The 16,353-nt window shown below is 40.9% G+C and overlaps 2 protein-coding genes across 2 annotated transcripts in view; one reads left to right on the top strand and one right to left on the bottom strand.

Moving 5' to 3' along the window:
* The window catches only part of LOC306641492 (kinesin-like protein KIF28), a 64,346-nt gene extending 48,682 nt beyond the window's left edge, over nt 1-15,664 (top strand). Inside the window, exons 13-23 of the mRNA XM_079106618.1 lie at nt 18-141; nt 1,158-1,302; nt 2,675-2,793; nt 3,339-3,446; nt 4,764-5,038; nt 6,542-6,676; nt 7,358-7,524; nt 7,774-7,880; nt 8,127-8,274; nt 8,959-9,149; nt 13,579-15,664. Of these exons, the coding sequence (XP_078962744.1) occupies nt 18-141; nt 1,158-1,302; nt 2,675-2,793; nt 3,339-3,446; nt 4,764-5,038; nt 6,542-6,676; nt 7,358-7,524; nt 7,774-7,880; nt 8,127-8,274; nt 8,959-9,149; nt 13,579-13,734 (1,675 nt within the window). The 3' untranslated portion in view covers nt 13,735-15,664. The remainder of the gene's footprint in view (nt 1-17; nt 142-1,157; nt 1,303-2,674; nt 2,794-3,338; nt 3,447-4,763; nt 5,039-6,541; nt 6,677-7,357; nt 7,525-7,773; nt 7,881-8,126; nt 8,275-8,958; nt 9,150-13,578) is intronic.
* Nucleotides 15,625-16,353, bottom strand: part of SCCPDH (saccharopine dehydrogenase (putative)) — a 27,410-nt gene continuing 26,681 nt past the window's right edge. Inside the window, exon 12 of the mRNA XM_079106628.1 lies at nt 15,625-16,273. Coding sequence (XP_078962754.1) covers nt 16,168-16,273 — 106 coding nt within the window. The 3' untranslated portion in view covers nt 15,625-16,167. The remainder of the gene's footprint in view (nt 16,274-16,353) is intronic.

The raw sequence follows: 16,353 nt of genomic DNA, 5'->3' as shown, positions 1-16,353 counted from the left end.
CACTCTTGTCTTCATAGAATTTCAGATAAACACGCTTCCTTTACGAATATGGATGGTAAAGTGACAGTCACTCCACACAGCAAATGCAAGGTCATCGTTAATGGGGTGCCCATCACTTCCAAGACAAAGCTGCAGCATTTGGTAAATTTCCTTCCGGGCCACAGAAGTTCCTAAGTCCTGCCTGAGAGCTGGCTGAGGGGCTCTGGACAGAGCGGGGTGTGTCCCACCTTGTGGGCTTCTGTCACTGCCTCATGGCAATGACTTGGGCATAGTTTCCAGAGCGATAGATTGGTCCTACCTCACTATGTGTTCTTGGATAAGTCACTTCAACTTCTCTGGATTTCATCTATAAAACAAGGGCTGAGCTGAACAATTCCCAAGATCCCTTACAATTCTGACATTTGAGATTTTTTAACCGCCTAGAGGGGACCAGACAATCTCTTGAAAACGTTGGTCCCTCTTCATCTCCGCCCCACCACTCTGGTCAGAGGCTCTGCTACCACCATGGCACCACGGAGGCTCCTATAGCCTCTCCAAAGCCCTCTCCCCACTCCAATCCATCCTCTACCAATAGCCACAGACCCTTTTAGATCGGTAGATTGAGTTTGGTCACTTCCTTCTGGAAATCCTCAGCCTCCTCAAGCCTCGGTGTCCTGCACATGTGCCCTGCTCATGCTGACCTGCTTTTGGTTGGCTCTGGAGTATCCTTATCTGCCTCACTCAAACTGCCCACATGTAAAGTCTCAACTTTAAAATTCTACCTTCTGAGAGGACTTCTATAATCCCCAGTCTGAATTAGGGCCCTTAGACACTGTGTAGAAGCCCCTGCCCCCACTTTTTTTTTTCTAAACAGGTTATGAGTACACAGTTTTTCCATAAATCTTACAAAAGGGTTGAGTCTTTTTGGTCTTCACTGACTCCCCTATGCCTGGTGGGAGGCAGTACTCTTGCTGTGGATGAAAGCAAGATGGCACCCTACCTCCTCCAATATAAGGCTTTTTCCTGTATGGGGAATTTTCAAGGTCATCATGTTCTTAGATTCCTCTAGCACAAGGGGCATGGGGCCATGGCTCCTCCTGGAGCAGGCTGACTCACACCTTGCAGCCTCAGGTGAGGAGAAGGCACACCCTCCCCCTGAGCCTCTGTCTCCTCCCTAGGATCGCGTTATTTTGGGGTCCAACAGTGCCTACCTCTACATTGGATTCCCTTCAGAGCGAGGCAGTGAGGACTTGAACAGATTTGACTATGACTTTTTCCAGTTGGAGAGGGCAGCTGCAGAGGGAGTGAGCATGGACAAGCTGGGTAAGTGGCCCCTGGATTTTTTGTGAGTTGATCTGAAAGCAACTCTTTTCACTGTGTGCTCTCCTGCTTTCCTTAAGAAAATCATATTTTATCTTGTCAGAGTAATGTACTGTACAGAGTTAAAATATCATTTCCATATAAATATAGAGTGAGTCTGTGTCAAAGATGTCATTAAACTCTCAGGAATAAGGGTACAGACCACTCAAAGGGTGATAAAGAGAGTGGTATATATAGAAAAGGACAAAAGAAAGCTGAAATGAAATTTCTGGTTACCTACAGCCAACTAATGATGTTTAGCCCCAACCAGGGGCCTGCTGGGACTATAGAACTTGTGCCCCAGTAGTTAGGGATCTTAATTGGGACCCTTCATCTGAATATATGGTGAGGAACAAAATTCAGGTCCTGGCTTTGAGGAAATAATAGCTGTAGGTTTCTGAGTCAAAGATCTCCTAGGGTTGGGGTGTGGCTCAGTGTAGAGCATTTGCCCAGTATACACAAGGCCCTAGGCTCCATCTCCAACACAGCAAAACCAAACAAACAACAATTTCCCTTTCCCCAGCTCACCCTACCCTTTGTTGCCCTGCAATAATCAGATTCCTCATACATGAATGCATTCAGAAGCTCTGCTTTCTGCCTGCTCCTCTCTCAACAGGCCTCAGATGGAAGCTCTTGAGCACCTGCCTGTGCCTCCCTCTCCAGTCCCTTCACTGTGTTCAGGGTAGGCTGGACCCACTGAGGTCTTCATAATGTGCTGGCTTCCCAGAGGAATCACCTATGCTTTGATCACCTTAATGAACAGCAGATGGAGAGTAGTGGGCTACAGCTGTACCTATGCAAAAGTTCCTCCCTTTTCCCCACACCAATGTGTTTTAATTAGAATTTTAGCAAAACAAATTGATTTGAGATTCACCTCTTTGTTCTTCTTTTGCTGAAATTCTTGTCCAAAATCAAACCAACAAGGCCTGGACAATCCACCTATTCACTGGTTTGTTCACAATAACTGTGCAGTTGCCTTCCCAGCACAGGGCTGGTGACACGGTGAAGTTAAAACAAACCACCCAAATATAACAGAAGCAAAAACAACTTACTTGCTGTATGCTGAAGCTTTGGGATAAATCCCCAGACCTTCCTTCTAGCCAACCAGATTTTACCCCCGCCCTTGCCCCTGCCTGGATAGTTTGGAGTCACCTTGGGTCAAGGGCCTTGAGATCAGCAATGGGAACTAGAGGCAGAGTGCTCCTGTCATGGTGCAGCCAAGATCCCTGGGTTGAGATCAACTCTGTGAATGGATGAATGAAAATACAAATTTATCCACAGTTGGAAAATTATCACAGAAAAGTGACATTTTCTTTTCCATTCTGGCTTTCGCTAGGTGCAGGGAGCAATAGAGATGGCCAAGTAGACCCTAGTGTCCTGGCTGTATTCCAAGACTACATCAAACTCATGCCACTGGTTGCAGAAGCGAATCAAATGAGTGAAGAACTGAAGAAGGTAATTTATCTAAAGCCCAAACACAGCACTGTGTCAGGTCCCGAGAGGACCTTGAGGTCTGCAGAGATGGGGGGTTTCCCCAAGATCACACAGAGAGCTGGTAACAAAAACTGGACTAACATCCAAGCCTTCCCACCAGCCTGAGCACCATTCCTGCCACACCTGTCCTACGAGGGCCACCAGCACCCAGACCAACATGCTGGCTATAACCACCCTACTTCTGATTGTCCTGGTACCTCTTTTGGCACCTTGATGACTGCTGTGCCACAGAGAGGACCTGGCCGGGCTAGCTCCAGTGACAGATGCCAGTCATGGGAACCTTGTAAAAGCTTTAATCACATTAGTAAGTATTATAAGTGTTAGTTCCAGGATGTGGTTGAGAAATCCCAGTGTTCTGTCACTTCTCTTAGTAGGAATTTTAAGCAGCAAGAGTTGAACCATGTTCTTTTAAAACACCCAAGTGGGGGAAGAATGAAAAGAAAATTGCAAAGAGGGTGTGGGCTGATAAATGAAGGATTATTTAGTGAGAATGTTTCTTTTACTAGGAACTTAAAATGGAATTGAAGGTGAAGAACCTAGCATCATCAGATTCCATGGGGTATGAGCTACAAAAAGAGGTCATGGTGAAGGTGACCAACCAAAGGACTCATGAGGTGAGGCTGCATCTGTGGGCGGCTGTGAGCCTCCACAGGGTTTCTGAAGAGCTTTTCTAGGGACACAGGTGGTTTTTGTTTTTGTTTTTGTTTTTAACCAACAGCAACCAGTAGAGACCCCAGTGAAGGGGCAAGCTGTGTTCCAAGTATAAGTGGGGTTCTGAGGGACCCTCTTCCATGTTCCCTCACCTGGGTCTCTCTCCCACACAGTGTCAATTCCCAGGATCTTTTCTAACCAGCACCTCTGAACATTCTCCATTCTTGCTTAGCATGACTCAAAAGCTTTAGTGCCTTAGGGAGCCTGAAAGTTCATCCAGCTGGTAATGGGGTCCATGTCTCTGTGTATGTGTGCAAGTGTGTACGTTCGTGTGTGTGCAAGTGCACGTAAGAGAGATTTACCATCCTGAAGCAATGATAAAATTCACACTTTCCTAAGACTCTGGAAAAGTCTATTTCACCTATTCCAGTGACTGATCCATTCCCATGTTTGACACTGCTGTCAGGTAGGTCTTTTTTAGGAACTTGAGATTTTCTTTCCTCTCCCTCCTGCTGTGGAGCCACCTCTAGGCTTTTCTCCAGACTAAACATCCCTGTCCTTATCTTCCATTAATGGTATAATAAATTTTCACAAACCCAAATGTATTACTTTATTGTTCCCTCACCTAGAAGTCCAACAGGGGTCTCACTGGATTAAAAGCAAGGTGTGGGCAGGGGCATTTTGCTCTTGAGGTTCAATGGGAAAATGTGTTTGCTTTTTCTAGTTTCTAGAGACCACCAACATTCCTTGGTTCATGACTTCAAAATCAACACATCAAGTCTCTCTGACCCTCTCTTCTGCCTCCCTTTTCCACATTTAAGGCCCTTGTGCGTACACTGGGCCCATCTGGGTTCCAGACTAAACTCATTTTAATTCAGATGATAAGCAGACTTAATTCCATCCGCAACCTTGGTTCCCCTTTCCCATGGGTGGTAACACATTCACAGGTTCCAGGGATTAGGATGTGGGCATTTTGAAGGCCACTCTGTACCACAAACCCCAAACTTTCATTTTTCTTGGGAGGGTCTATTTTCTGATTCCATCATTTCCTCTATATCATTTCCTGGGCTCAAGTGACTCAAGCAATGCGTAAGTAATGGATCCAGCATGGATGTGATGTTTTTGAAGGACCTTACCAAAGCTAAGTTTGATGGAGTGGTATGTGGTCTTGGGTACCCAAAGTCAGTGCACTGGAGGGAGCATGCTGGGAAAAATCAAGCAGATGAACTGTTGGAGCAGCAGATAAAACTAAATATTGGTGACCTACCTTGTGTTTGCAGGTGTGGATTTGGTCAAAATCCAAGTTTATCAATAGGAAATTCCTAATGGAGGAACTTTACCAGCGCTTTCTAGATAGAGAAGACAGCCATGTGGCTCAGGAAGATGACCCCTTCTGGGATCCTGTGGAGGTCATCCACTTGGGCTCAGCCCACGTCTGGCTCCAGTCACTTGCTTACTGCATGAAGTTCGAGGAGCAAGTGGAGTTTCTCAACTGTGATGGACTGGAGGAAGCAGTATTACACATCCACATCGCCCCCTGCTCCCCAACAGGACAGTGGGTGTCTCTTCCCCTACTCTAGTTCTGTCTGAGTCAGTCACAGAAAATTCAGAGCAAGTCTGAGTTCTCCTGAGAGGGTGGTCAACTTGGTTCCTGAAGGGGTCATTCATGAGACAATGAATGAGTTCATGAATTTATGATTTGGCCTCAAGGAATATGATTTTTGCCTTGGAAGCCAAATCAACTTCCCTAAAATGCCAGCTGCATTTGAGACAACTCAGCACTGCCCTGGGGAAGCAAAGGAATGAGGAAGATATCCCACAAAGAGGCGGGTGTAAAAGGAGACTTGGACAAAAATCAAGACCTTTGTTGACCCTCAGAGGAGAAAAGCCATTGTGCTGTGGGATGTTCTCACCCACAGCCCTCTCCTGGCACCTGTGAGGTCTGGCATCCACCACACACAGGATGCTTCTCCTATGCTGTAGGCCCATCCTATTGATGAGCCCCTAGAGTCAGAAGTAGAGAGGTGATCTTCCAGCATACTCCTCCTTCTCCTTGGTAGAGGTCTATTTCTTTGGTCCTTTTCTCAAGGTGGGAAGTAAGATGTCTGGCCTTCTGTGCTATTTTCTAAACTTCTATGGGTACAAGTTTGCTTTAGACAATCAGTTCTGTACTAAACTCTGCTATGCTTTTACTCTTAGGACATCTCATCTGTTTTTTATCTTTAGGTCTTAGGCAGTTTATACAAAAGCTGTAGTCTTTTAAGTAATCCTAATCAGAGGCTGGCAGAGGGGCGTGGCCTGGATGCCAATGCCCTCAGAGCATCCAGAGTAATTGCTGAAGAGGAAACTAGCTCAAGAAGGGAGTAAAATAACCTCAAGGTTCTGTGGCCAAGAGACCAGGCTGACCAACTCAGAGTCCTCTGGGACTCCAAGCAACTTTCTGGTCATTTGGTTACCTTGACCTTCTAGGCTGCCTTATGGTTATATTGCAAATCAATAAAGTGACATTCTAGTTTATAGATCTAGTTTATAGTTTACAGACTTTGTAAACTTAGCTGATATGAGAAGTCCCTGTTAGAAAGTTGTCCATATTAGTTTCAGACCTTGTAGGCTTGAGGTGGACTCTAGACTACAAGAAATTCACCAGTGCCAAAGGCTGCATCTGTGCTTTTTCCTTCTTCCCATTGGGGACCTACCTGAATTTTCAATTAAGTTTAGTACTGAAATCTGTATATCCCCATTTCATGAAGTGGTTGGTTTTGTGGTGCTGAAGCATAGAACCCAGAGCTTCGTGTGTGCTGGGCAAGTGCGGAAGCACTGAGCTACACCTCCAGCCCTGTGACCTCCTTGAAATCGTCCATATCTTACCTTAAAGCATCAGTATAGAGTTGACTCCTGTGTCTCTTGAATGAATTCTACAACTGGTAATATTACCTAGCCTTCCTTAAATGAAATTAGCTATCTCCTAAGGTTTCTATTTCACTCCCTGTACTTAACAGTGCCAACTTGCTTGGACCCAGCTTAACCTGAGATCAATGTCCACCTCTTCTGTTTGTAGAGTATATGGCGAGGAAGACATGATTATTGATCCTTTTGAGCTGCTGGGCAAGAGGATGGATTTCCAGATTCACATTGTCCAATGCCTTGGTGTCAAGTGGCTAAAGGAAGATGCAAAGCGAGGCATTCAAATAGGGTACTAGCCTGTGCCATAGAACTTCTTGCATAAGCCACCTGTGTGGCTTCTGGAGGGAGGGAGTGTTTTCTCAAGTTTTAAAACTGAGTTAATCATGTAATTTACTTAACTTTGCTGCATTACAAAATGACTACTTTCTCCCACCTATTAAACAGAGAAGTCAGCCATACATCCCTCCAGGTCACTGAGCTGTGGTCATTAGGTACTAAACCTTTTATGTGACTGAAACAGTTGAGTCAGAAATTTTATTTATCAGCAGGAATATCCTGCAAACCTGTATTATTTAAGTAAAATGTTTTTGTTAGAAACAAAAGAACTGTGTCTTGGTATGGCAAAGGCATCAGATATGATCAAACTAGGTGAAAAGGATATTAAAAGATGAGGTAATAAAGGGTTACTCTGAGGAACAAAAACCAACAAACCACCCTGCATGGAAAATTAGCAATTTTAGAGTCTCTAAGTAGAAAATATTTATTGAAATTACTTTTCCTTTTTATTAGTCACATTGTGAAAATACCCACATAGAACAACTGAGATGTTGGAGGCAGCAATCATGAGGCTCGATTATAGTTCATCTTTCTATCTAACTCATGCATGGGTTATGTCTGGGTTCATCTGACTCTTTCCTTTACAAATGTGTCCCTTCTGGTTTTAAATTATGTTTTATATTCTTTTTTTCAGGTATAGAATTTATGATCTTCCAAACACTTTATATACCAAACCCATATGGAAAATTGTGAATCCCCAAATTGAAGAGATTGTACAATTTGCAGCCTTAAATGCATCTCAGGAGTTTCTGAATTATTTACAGACAAATGCTCTCATTGTTGATTTGTGGGGCCTTCAAGGTACCGTGTTTACTTCCTCTTTTGCATGTGCACTGTTCAATCAGACATAATATCAGTATGCCCAGTGCTGCAGAAGAGGTAAAAAAGGGAGGCCGTCAGGGTCTTTATAGCAGTGGGCAGGTGTCATCTTCCCCCCTGGGCATCTGGGTCCTAGTCCAGCAGGTAAGTGCATGGTTTAGCATCTCACTCAACACTAGGACTGGACAACTTAGATTTCCTTTCTTTGATGGTGTCTGTACCACACTACAGAAGGCTGTGCTGAACTGAGCTGCTCTCAGCTGGACTTCATAGTCACAGGTGAAGGCCACATCGTGGTAGATACCAAGAAAATTTCCAATGTGAAGAATACGAGCCAGGTGTGTACGTGTGAATTGCAATGGGCATCAAAGGTGACTAGAAAAATCTCAGGAGATGGCCATCTAAGGATCATTAATATTCTTCCTCAACAAAATTTTTCCTGGTATACTTGGGTACCTTCCTTTAAGGGGCTTACAAACCCTGCTCACCACCTCCCCATCCCATTTGTTTTATCTGCCGTAGTAAAAATTGCCAGTCTCAAAGGATCTGCAGGTAATTCAGCTGAACTGACATGTCTTTTGTAGACACCATCAGATCAGATGTCAGAACTTTATCTGAAGGTGCTCAAGTTAGAACAAGAGACGGAATTGCTCAGAAACATTAACAGAGCCCTGAGAGAGGAAAACGTATTTCTCAAGGAATCGCTGGAGAAAATTGGTTCTGGTCAACAAGGTGACAGACTGGTCCAGTTGTGGTTGTTGAGCTTATCCCCAAACTCCAACACTTGTGTGTTTGGTCTTTCTAAGACATGGCCTTTGTTGTCAGGGTGCTGGGGATGGAACCCAGGGTCTCCCATGTGGTAGGCAAGTACTCTACCACTGAGCTATACCCCCAGACCCATCTCCACTTTTAAATTTTCAGGCAGAGTCTCAAAATAAAAATTTGCTAAGGCTGGCCTAAAACTTGTGATCCTCCTGCCTTAGCCTCTTGAGTAGCTGGGATTACAGGTGCCTACCACTTTGCCCAGTTAGACACAAACTTTTTCATTTTTTTTTATTAATATATATATATATATATATATATATATATTTTTTTTTTTTTTTTTTTTTTTTTTTAGTTGTCCATGGACCTTTATTGATTTATATGCGGTGCTGAGTATTGAACCCAATGCCTCACACATGCCAGGCAAGCACTCTATCACTGAGCCACAACTCCAGCCCTCATGTTTTAATTCATATTTTGTACCATAAACAAAAAACACAGGACATTTTTTCTTCTGTTTTGTGAGATTTCTTTGCATGGGTTCAGATTGGTGCCACGGATATGCTGATAAATGCAGATATGGAAGAATGCCACCAAAATAAGTAAGTGTAGATATCTGTATAAGTAAATTAATAAATACTTTTCTTCCTCAAGTCCACAAGCCTTCCAATACCCTGAAGGTAACTAGGATGACATCACAATTGCCATCAGCCAGAGAGATTAATCAAATGTGCACTCAGCAAGACAGCTGCGACAAAGAGTTTGCCAAAGCTCTTAAGGTGTTTTACCAAAGCATGAACACAGCAAGAGGACAGTTTCTCAGACTTAGGCAGTATAAGCCTCCTGTAAGTAGCCAGAACCATGGGAGTAAAAGAACTATCTTTCCATTAAATTATACATTTGCTTTAAATGCATTTCCTCAACCTGAGGACGAGTGTGTGTAAGCAGAGAAAGTAGAGGCCTTAAAAGTGTGGACCTCCACTCTCTCAGGTCTCCATCCACCTTTGCTCTGGCCTTTATTTTACTGCACATCTGGCTGGTTCCAGGCAGCTATGGTCACTGTAAGACTGCTATTCATTCACTTTACAATATATAGAATCCCAGAAATGCAAGTTTGGTTTATAATTATGAAACCAATGTAACTCATCACATAAAGAGATTACAATAGAAAAACAATCTGATTATTTCAACAGATGGAGAAGCATGTGAAAAATATTCAGCATCCTATGAAGATAAAAATTCTTGTCAAACTCAGAATAAACTGGACATTTCTCAGTTTGATATAGACAACCTCAGGCAAGCACATAGCCTGATACTCAGTGGTGAATTACTGATAGCTTCCCCTGTCAGATCAGGAAGAAGTCAGGGATGCTGGCCAATGCATGTCTGTACTTCTAAGTTCTAGCCAGTGTACTGAAGCAAGAAATAGAGAGTATAAAGACTGGGAGGAGAAAAAAGGATTTTCAATAGGAGCATACATTTATGTAACACTTTCTAAGCATTTTACATTTACTGAGTGGAGTCTCATAGTCACTCTGAGGTAGATATTATTAGCCTTAGTTAAGACACTAGAAAGGTTATGTAACTTGTTTAAGGATACACTTACAGCAAATAGCAGGGCCTAGATGCCAACCCAGCCAGTGCTGCTCCAGTCTTCTCCTTGCACTACCCAGTGCCGCCTCCATTATTACTCCCAGATGGCATGCTCGTTTAAATAGAAAACCCCACAGAATTTATACATAAATTAACAAAATTACTCAATTGCTTGTTATGAAATCAATATTAAGTGTATTTGAATAAAATAGTATCAGCCAGAAAAAACATTTTAAATAAATGATGCCATTTATAATTGTATTAAATATATGAAATATTTAGGCTCCTTCCTAACATAAAATATGCAGGACTTCTATGGAGAAAATTTTAAAACTCTCCCCAAAAAATGGAGAAATAGGCCATGTCTCCATGGTTTGGAAGATCTGCTACTGTAAATCTGTAATTCTCAAGATTCAAATGTAATCCCAAGCAAATGTAATGGAACCTGACAAAATGATCTATAATTTACATGGAATTGCCAAAGCAAAGAAAAGCCAAGACAAGACAAAGAGCTGAGAAAAGGGTGGAAAGACATGCCTTGCCTGATAACACCTTATTTTATAGTCACTTAACCAGACAGTGAGGTGTTGGTAAAATACAGATAACAAAAGAAAATAACAGAGGCCCATTCTGTACCAGAGATCTGACACAGACTGAGGTGGAGCTGAAAGATGTGTGTGGCAGCATGGATCTTTCCATTAGATAGTGCTTGGAGAATTAGGAATTTAGGTGGTATTATGGTTTGGATCTGGGTTGTTCCCCAACCCAGATGCTAAGTGCATGGGTGCTGTTGGGAGGTGGTGAAACCCTTAGAAGGTGGGACTAATGGACGGAAGTTGGGTCCCTGGGAGAGTGCCTTTGAAGTGAATATTGGGACTTTGGCCCCTTCTTCTCTCCCTCTTCCCAACTACCATGAGGTGAATAGTCTTCTGCCACATGCTTCTTTTGCCATGATGTACTGTGCCACCATTGGCCCAAAGCAACAGAGCCAAGTGACATGGACTGAAGCCATGAGCCAAAATAAACCTTTCCTCCTTTCAAGCTGTTTATCTCTGACATACAGAATGCCAGTGCCAGAAAGTCAGATGAAGAAGTGAAACTCAATGCAGTTCTAAAGCTACACTCAGAAATCAATTTTAGGTGCAACTAAAGACACAAATGTGAAAAGCCCAATGCTAACACTTTAGAAGACACTTTGGGAGACTCTTCAGGATCTCACAGTGGAAAAGGATTTCTTAACATGACAAAACCACCTAGTTTTAAAGAGAGGCTGACAGATTCACTACATTGTAAACTCTGCCATCAAAAGAACACCAAAATGAAAGCCAAAAGGGGTGGAAAAAGTTATTTAAAACACACTTAATGTACAATGAACTAATATCCAAAATAAAGAACTACTACAAAACAAAAACAGATCTAGTCAACCCAACAGAAAAAAATGGTCAAAAGACTTAAACAGGAACTTCACAAATGAGGAAATCAAAGGCCAATGAATATATGAAAAAGTACTTATGCTCATTAATATACTGGGAAATACTATAACCATGATGAAGTACCATTATAAACTATTCATACTAGTAAAAGTTGAACTAGCAAAAAATCTGCATCAAGATTTGGTAGATATGAAGCAACAGAAACTCAGGCATGGCTGGAGGTGTATAATCAGTACAACCACTTAAAAATTATTTGGTACTAGCCTAATAAGTAGAAGATACTATGCCCAAGAAACCTGTAATTTGACTCTTCCTTTTTCTATGAAAGAAACTGGATCTACAGAGAAGCAAGCCCTAATTCTCGGGCAGAGATTCTGAGTATGGTCCCCTAACTAGCAGCTTCAGCATCACCTGGACTCTTGTTAAAAATGCAGATTCCAGTACCCACCCCAGATGTACTGAATTATAATCTCTGGGTGTGGGCCTAGTAACCTGTTTTAACACCCCCCCCCCAAGAGATTGGATTAAACTACAGTTTGAGAACCTACCACAGTAAGTCATTTGATAGACGTAAGAAATTAACTCTGTGCATCTAAAGAGGCACTATTTATATACCCTTCTTGAAAGAATTGATAGTTATTCAAATTTTTGTTCTGTGTTTCAGATGAGGGCCCATTTGTGAAAAGTGACAGGAACCCTTGCATACATGTACTGGCTCCTCTTAACACCATCTTCCATAATAGCACCAACCAGACACATCCTTAACGTATACTCACAGAAAATGGGTAAATTATGGCACCATCTATTCTGTGAAAATAAACCATAGCCACATGCAACAAGGACGAATCTCAACCACCAATAAGGGATAGATACCTTCAAGTCACAAAAGATGACATCCAGCATGATTCCAAAAATGTTTAAAGATAAGTAAAACATACTTTTTAGGGATGCATTCTAGGTGGTGAAAGTTTTCAGAAAGGCAAGAAAATGATAAATGATTGTCACAAAAATCAGGTTGGGATTGTTTCTGGGGGAAGGGAAGTAAGCGTGAAAGGACCACAGCAGGCCTGCCTGAGCAGGTGTGCTCACTGTGACTCGACATGGACATACATTTCAGGTCCTCTTTTATATGTATAGCTCAGAAGAAAAAGGAAACAACTGGCGAGATGAACAATGCCATAGACAAATTTAAAATGAAGCCCCAGCCTGAGAGAAACAACTTGTATTACAGTTTGAATATTCCTTATCCGAAATGGTGGGGACCTGAATTACTTCAGAATTCAGCGTTTTTAGAATTTTGGAATATTTGTATATTCTTTACCAGTTAAGCACCCTGAATCTGAAAACTCAAAATCTGAAATGCTCCCAAATCCAAATTTGAGTATCAATCCTTACTTGTTTATTTAGTTATTTATCTTTTGGTACTAGGGATTGAACCCAGGGATGATTTACCACTGAGCTACGTCCCCAGTCTTTTTATTTTTTTTAATTTTGAATCAGTCTCTAAATGAGTTGCTAAGGGTTTTGTTAAGTTGCTGAGGTTGGCTTTGAAATTGTAATATTCCAGTTTCAGCCAGCTAAATTGCTGGGACTAGTAGGCCTGTGCTACCATGCTGGCAAAGCCATATTTATCAAACATTAGTATTCAGAATATCTAAATAATTACTTTTAAAATAAGACAAAGACAATATGGAATACTCATTAGAAAAAAATGGGAAAATCTTAACAGGCATTTTACTAATCAGTTAAAAAAAGAAAAACTAAGAGAAAATGCCATATTACAGACGACCTTCTGCACGTTTCCATGTTCAGAAGTCTGACCCCATCATTTGTCACTGACACTGTAGCTCACAGCTAATCCAGACTCCCATTTCAGTAGTACCTGCTTATTTAGGGTGGGGGATACATCAGCAAACCTCTACAAGTGGGAGAACCTCTTATACCTATTACTTCCTTTGCAAAACCTCAGAACTTCCATAGTATTAAAATAATATAGAGCATTCCAATCTGAAATGTTGGAATTGTCTCATCAGTTTTCCCTATTGGCAGTTAACTACAGGGTCATTCAGGCAGTCTTCCCTAAAGCAGGTTGCTCCTACCTAGGTAACTTACCGCCTCTCCAAGCTACTTTCAAATGCAGTTTTCCAGCCCAAAGGGAGAAGCTGCTGGGCACCCAATCAGATGCAAATTTTTTTATTCTAATGATATGAAGTCTACTATCATTTTTTTCCTTTCACTTATTTTTTAGGAAGATGATCAAATGCTTCGACCATTTGTACACCAACAGTCACAGATGTTAAAGGATCTGGGGGACCTGCTTGAATCCAGCATGTGGAAACTGAAAAATGATGTTGCTCTTATAGTGAAAAAGAAGAGAGAATATTTATTATATATTAAACAGTGAAGATACATCAACTGAAAACTGTGAACATTTAAGCTTGGTAAAGATAATTTGTGTAGCTAATGAACTTAACCCATGTATTTCCCACTTAACTTTTATCATTTTTAAGAAAAACTCCTTTCAGTTGGATTCTTTTTTGGTACTTGAGATTGAACCCAGGGGCACTTAACTACTGAGCCATATCCTTACTCCTTTTAATTTTTTATTTTGAGACAAGGTCTAAGTTACCTAGGGCCTTGCTTAGTTGCTGATTTTGAACTTGTGATCTTCCTGCCTCAGCCTCCCAAGCTGCTGAAATTATAGGCATGCCCCACTGTAACCGGCAAGTGGAGTTTAAGTAATGTAAAAATGAACCCATTTGCAGGAAGAAGGTGAAATGGAAGAGACCTGAAGTGAATGGTGATACTCTTGACCATTCTGGGGTACTGGAAACTCCTGATAACAACAGTATGAGGATGGTGACTGAACAGTGCTTACTGTTTGCCATGTACTAATCTAAGTACTAAACATCTCTTAGCTCATTTAATTCTCAAAATAATTCTATGAGTTAGGGTAGAAAGTATTACTCCCAAGAATTTGTCCCTTTCCTTGGTGTGAATGTAAATTGGAACAGCCATTTTTGAAAACAGTATGGAGGTTCCTCAGAAAACCAAAAACAGAATTACCATATGATCCATCAATCCCACTACTGACTGTGTATCAGTATGAAATCAGTATGTTGAAGAGCTAGCTATCTGCATGCCCATGTTTACTGCAGCATTATTCATTACAGCCAGAATATGGAAAGAACTTAAATGTTCATCCATCCACTGATGGAGTTTTAAAATGTGTTACAAATACACAATGGAATACTATTCAGCCTTAAAGAAAAGGGAGATTCTGTCATTTGTGACAACATGGATGAATCTAGGACATTATGTTAAGTGAACTCAGGTAGACATAGACAGATAACATGATCTCCTATGTGGAATAAAAAAAACTGATAGAAGCAGAAAGTAGAATGGTGGCTACCAGAGGCTTGGGGGAAAAGAGTGGGTGGGGAAAGGGGGACAGACCTTGGTCAATGGATAAAAAGTTAGAAGAAATAAGTGACTGTTCTATCCCACAGCAAACCAACTATAGTTAATGGTAATGTGTATTTCAAAATAGCTAAAAGAAAGGGTCTTCAAATATTCTCCCCACAAAGAAATGATAAATATTTCAGATGATGGACATGCTAATTCCTGATTTGATGATTCCACAATGTATACCATGAACCCCATAAATATATAATTGTCAATTAAAAACAAAAATTAAAATTTTAAAATTAAATTAAAAAAAAAGAATCTCCCTTTACAAGTTAGATACCCTCCCTTTTGTAAAAACAGCACAGAAGAGTCTCCTAACATGAGGAATAGTTCTATATATTTTATGCTTCTTAATAAAGAGTAGAAATTCCATAAAGGGGTGGCTGTTTCCATAACATAATAAACAACATGAACTATGTGTGTTTATTATATGATTATTATTTTTACTGTCTTTTTTATTGGTGCATTATAATTATACATAATAGTGGAATTCAATATACCATGTTTACATATGCACATAACATAATTTGATCCATCTCATTCCCTAGTACTTTCCCTTCCTCTACGAGATTACTATAAAAGGAAAAATTCTTTGCCTTATTTTAGGGCTTCAATGCAAAACCTAGTTAAAATACAAAAAGTAAATTAGAGTAAAGTTTAAATAGTGAAGATCAGTAGAAACTTACAAGTTGTATTCTTAAAACTCACCACAAGTATAGACCCAGGGAAAGAACGACAAACCCAATTATTGGCAGTAAACAAGTCAGACCTTGTTAAGTAGCACATACACAAATAAACTGGCAGGTCCAAACAAAAAAAAACATCATTCAATTGAAAACCCTTTATTATTCAACTTAGGTAAACAGTTCAAAATCAGTGTAGATGGGTGAAAAACTATGCTAAAATAGAAAAAAGTGCAGTTTCATTTAGCAAAAGCTCACACAATATGCAGAGAAACTCACTAGAGGGTGAGATTCTATTCAACACCATGGCAAGCAAGGCAGCAGTTACTGCCCTGGCTGAAAGCCAGCCCTAGCATCCTCTCTAGGAATGCAGTCAGCAACACAGACAAAGATACCTCCTCCACCATCTGACCTGCCAGTGAATTCATAAAATTTACCAGGAACATTTCAATGAAAAAGTCAGTCAAATGTTCGTTTTTTTCTCACATGCAAGAAAATCATAAACATCAGCTGAGATTTGAAATTTAGAGTAGGCTAGTACAATTTCCTGCTTTTAATGTGTAGGTATTTTAGATTTGACAATCTTTTCCACATATAGTCAGATAGGTTTATAGAAGAATTTCAAATATCAAATACAGAAGCCATTAATTCATGCATTTTATGACATCAGCTAATTCTTCAAATGTTTAGACTTCGGAGCTGCTAATGACACTAAATTCAATACCATGCTGGCCAAGTCTGTCGATCAACTTTGTTCTGGAGAAAGCTGCTCCAGGTGTGAAGACACCGCCCCTGTAAAACAATAACAAGAGAAAATAGTGCAGATAGCTCCTTTTCAGCCCTCTGCTCTATAGGACCAGCTAGCCAATCAC

This window comes from Sciurus vulgaris (genome assembly GCF_902686455.1).
Source record: "Sciurus vulgaris genome assembly, chromosome: 12".
NCBI lineage: Eukaryota > Metazoa > Chordata > Mammalia > Rodentia > Sciuridae > Sciurus > Sciurus vulgaris.
The sequence above is the reverse complement of the archived record's forward strand: the minus strand, read 5'-3'. Positions and strand labels throughout refer to the sequence as shown.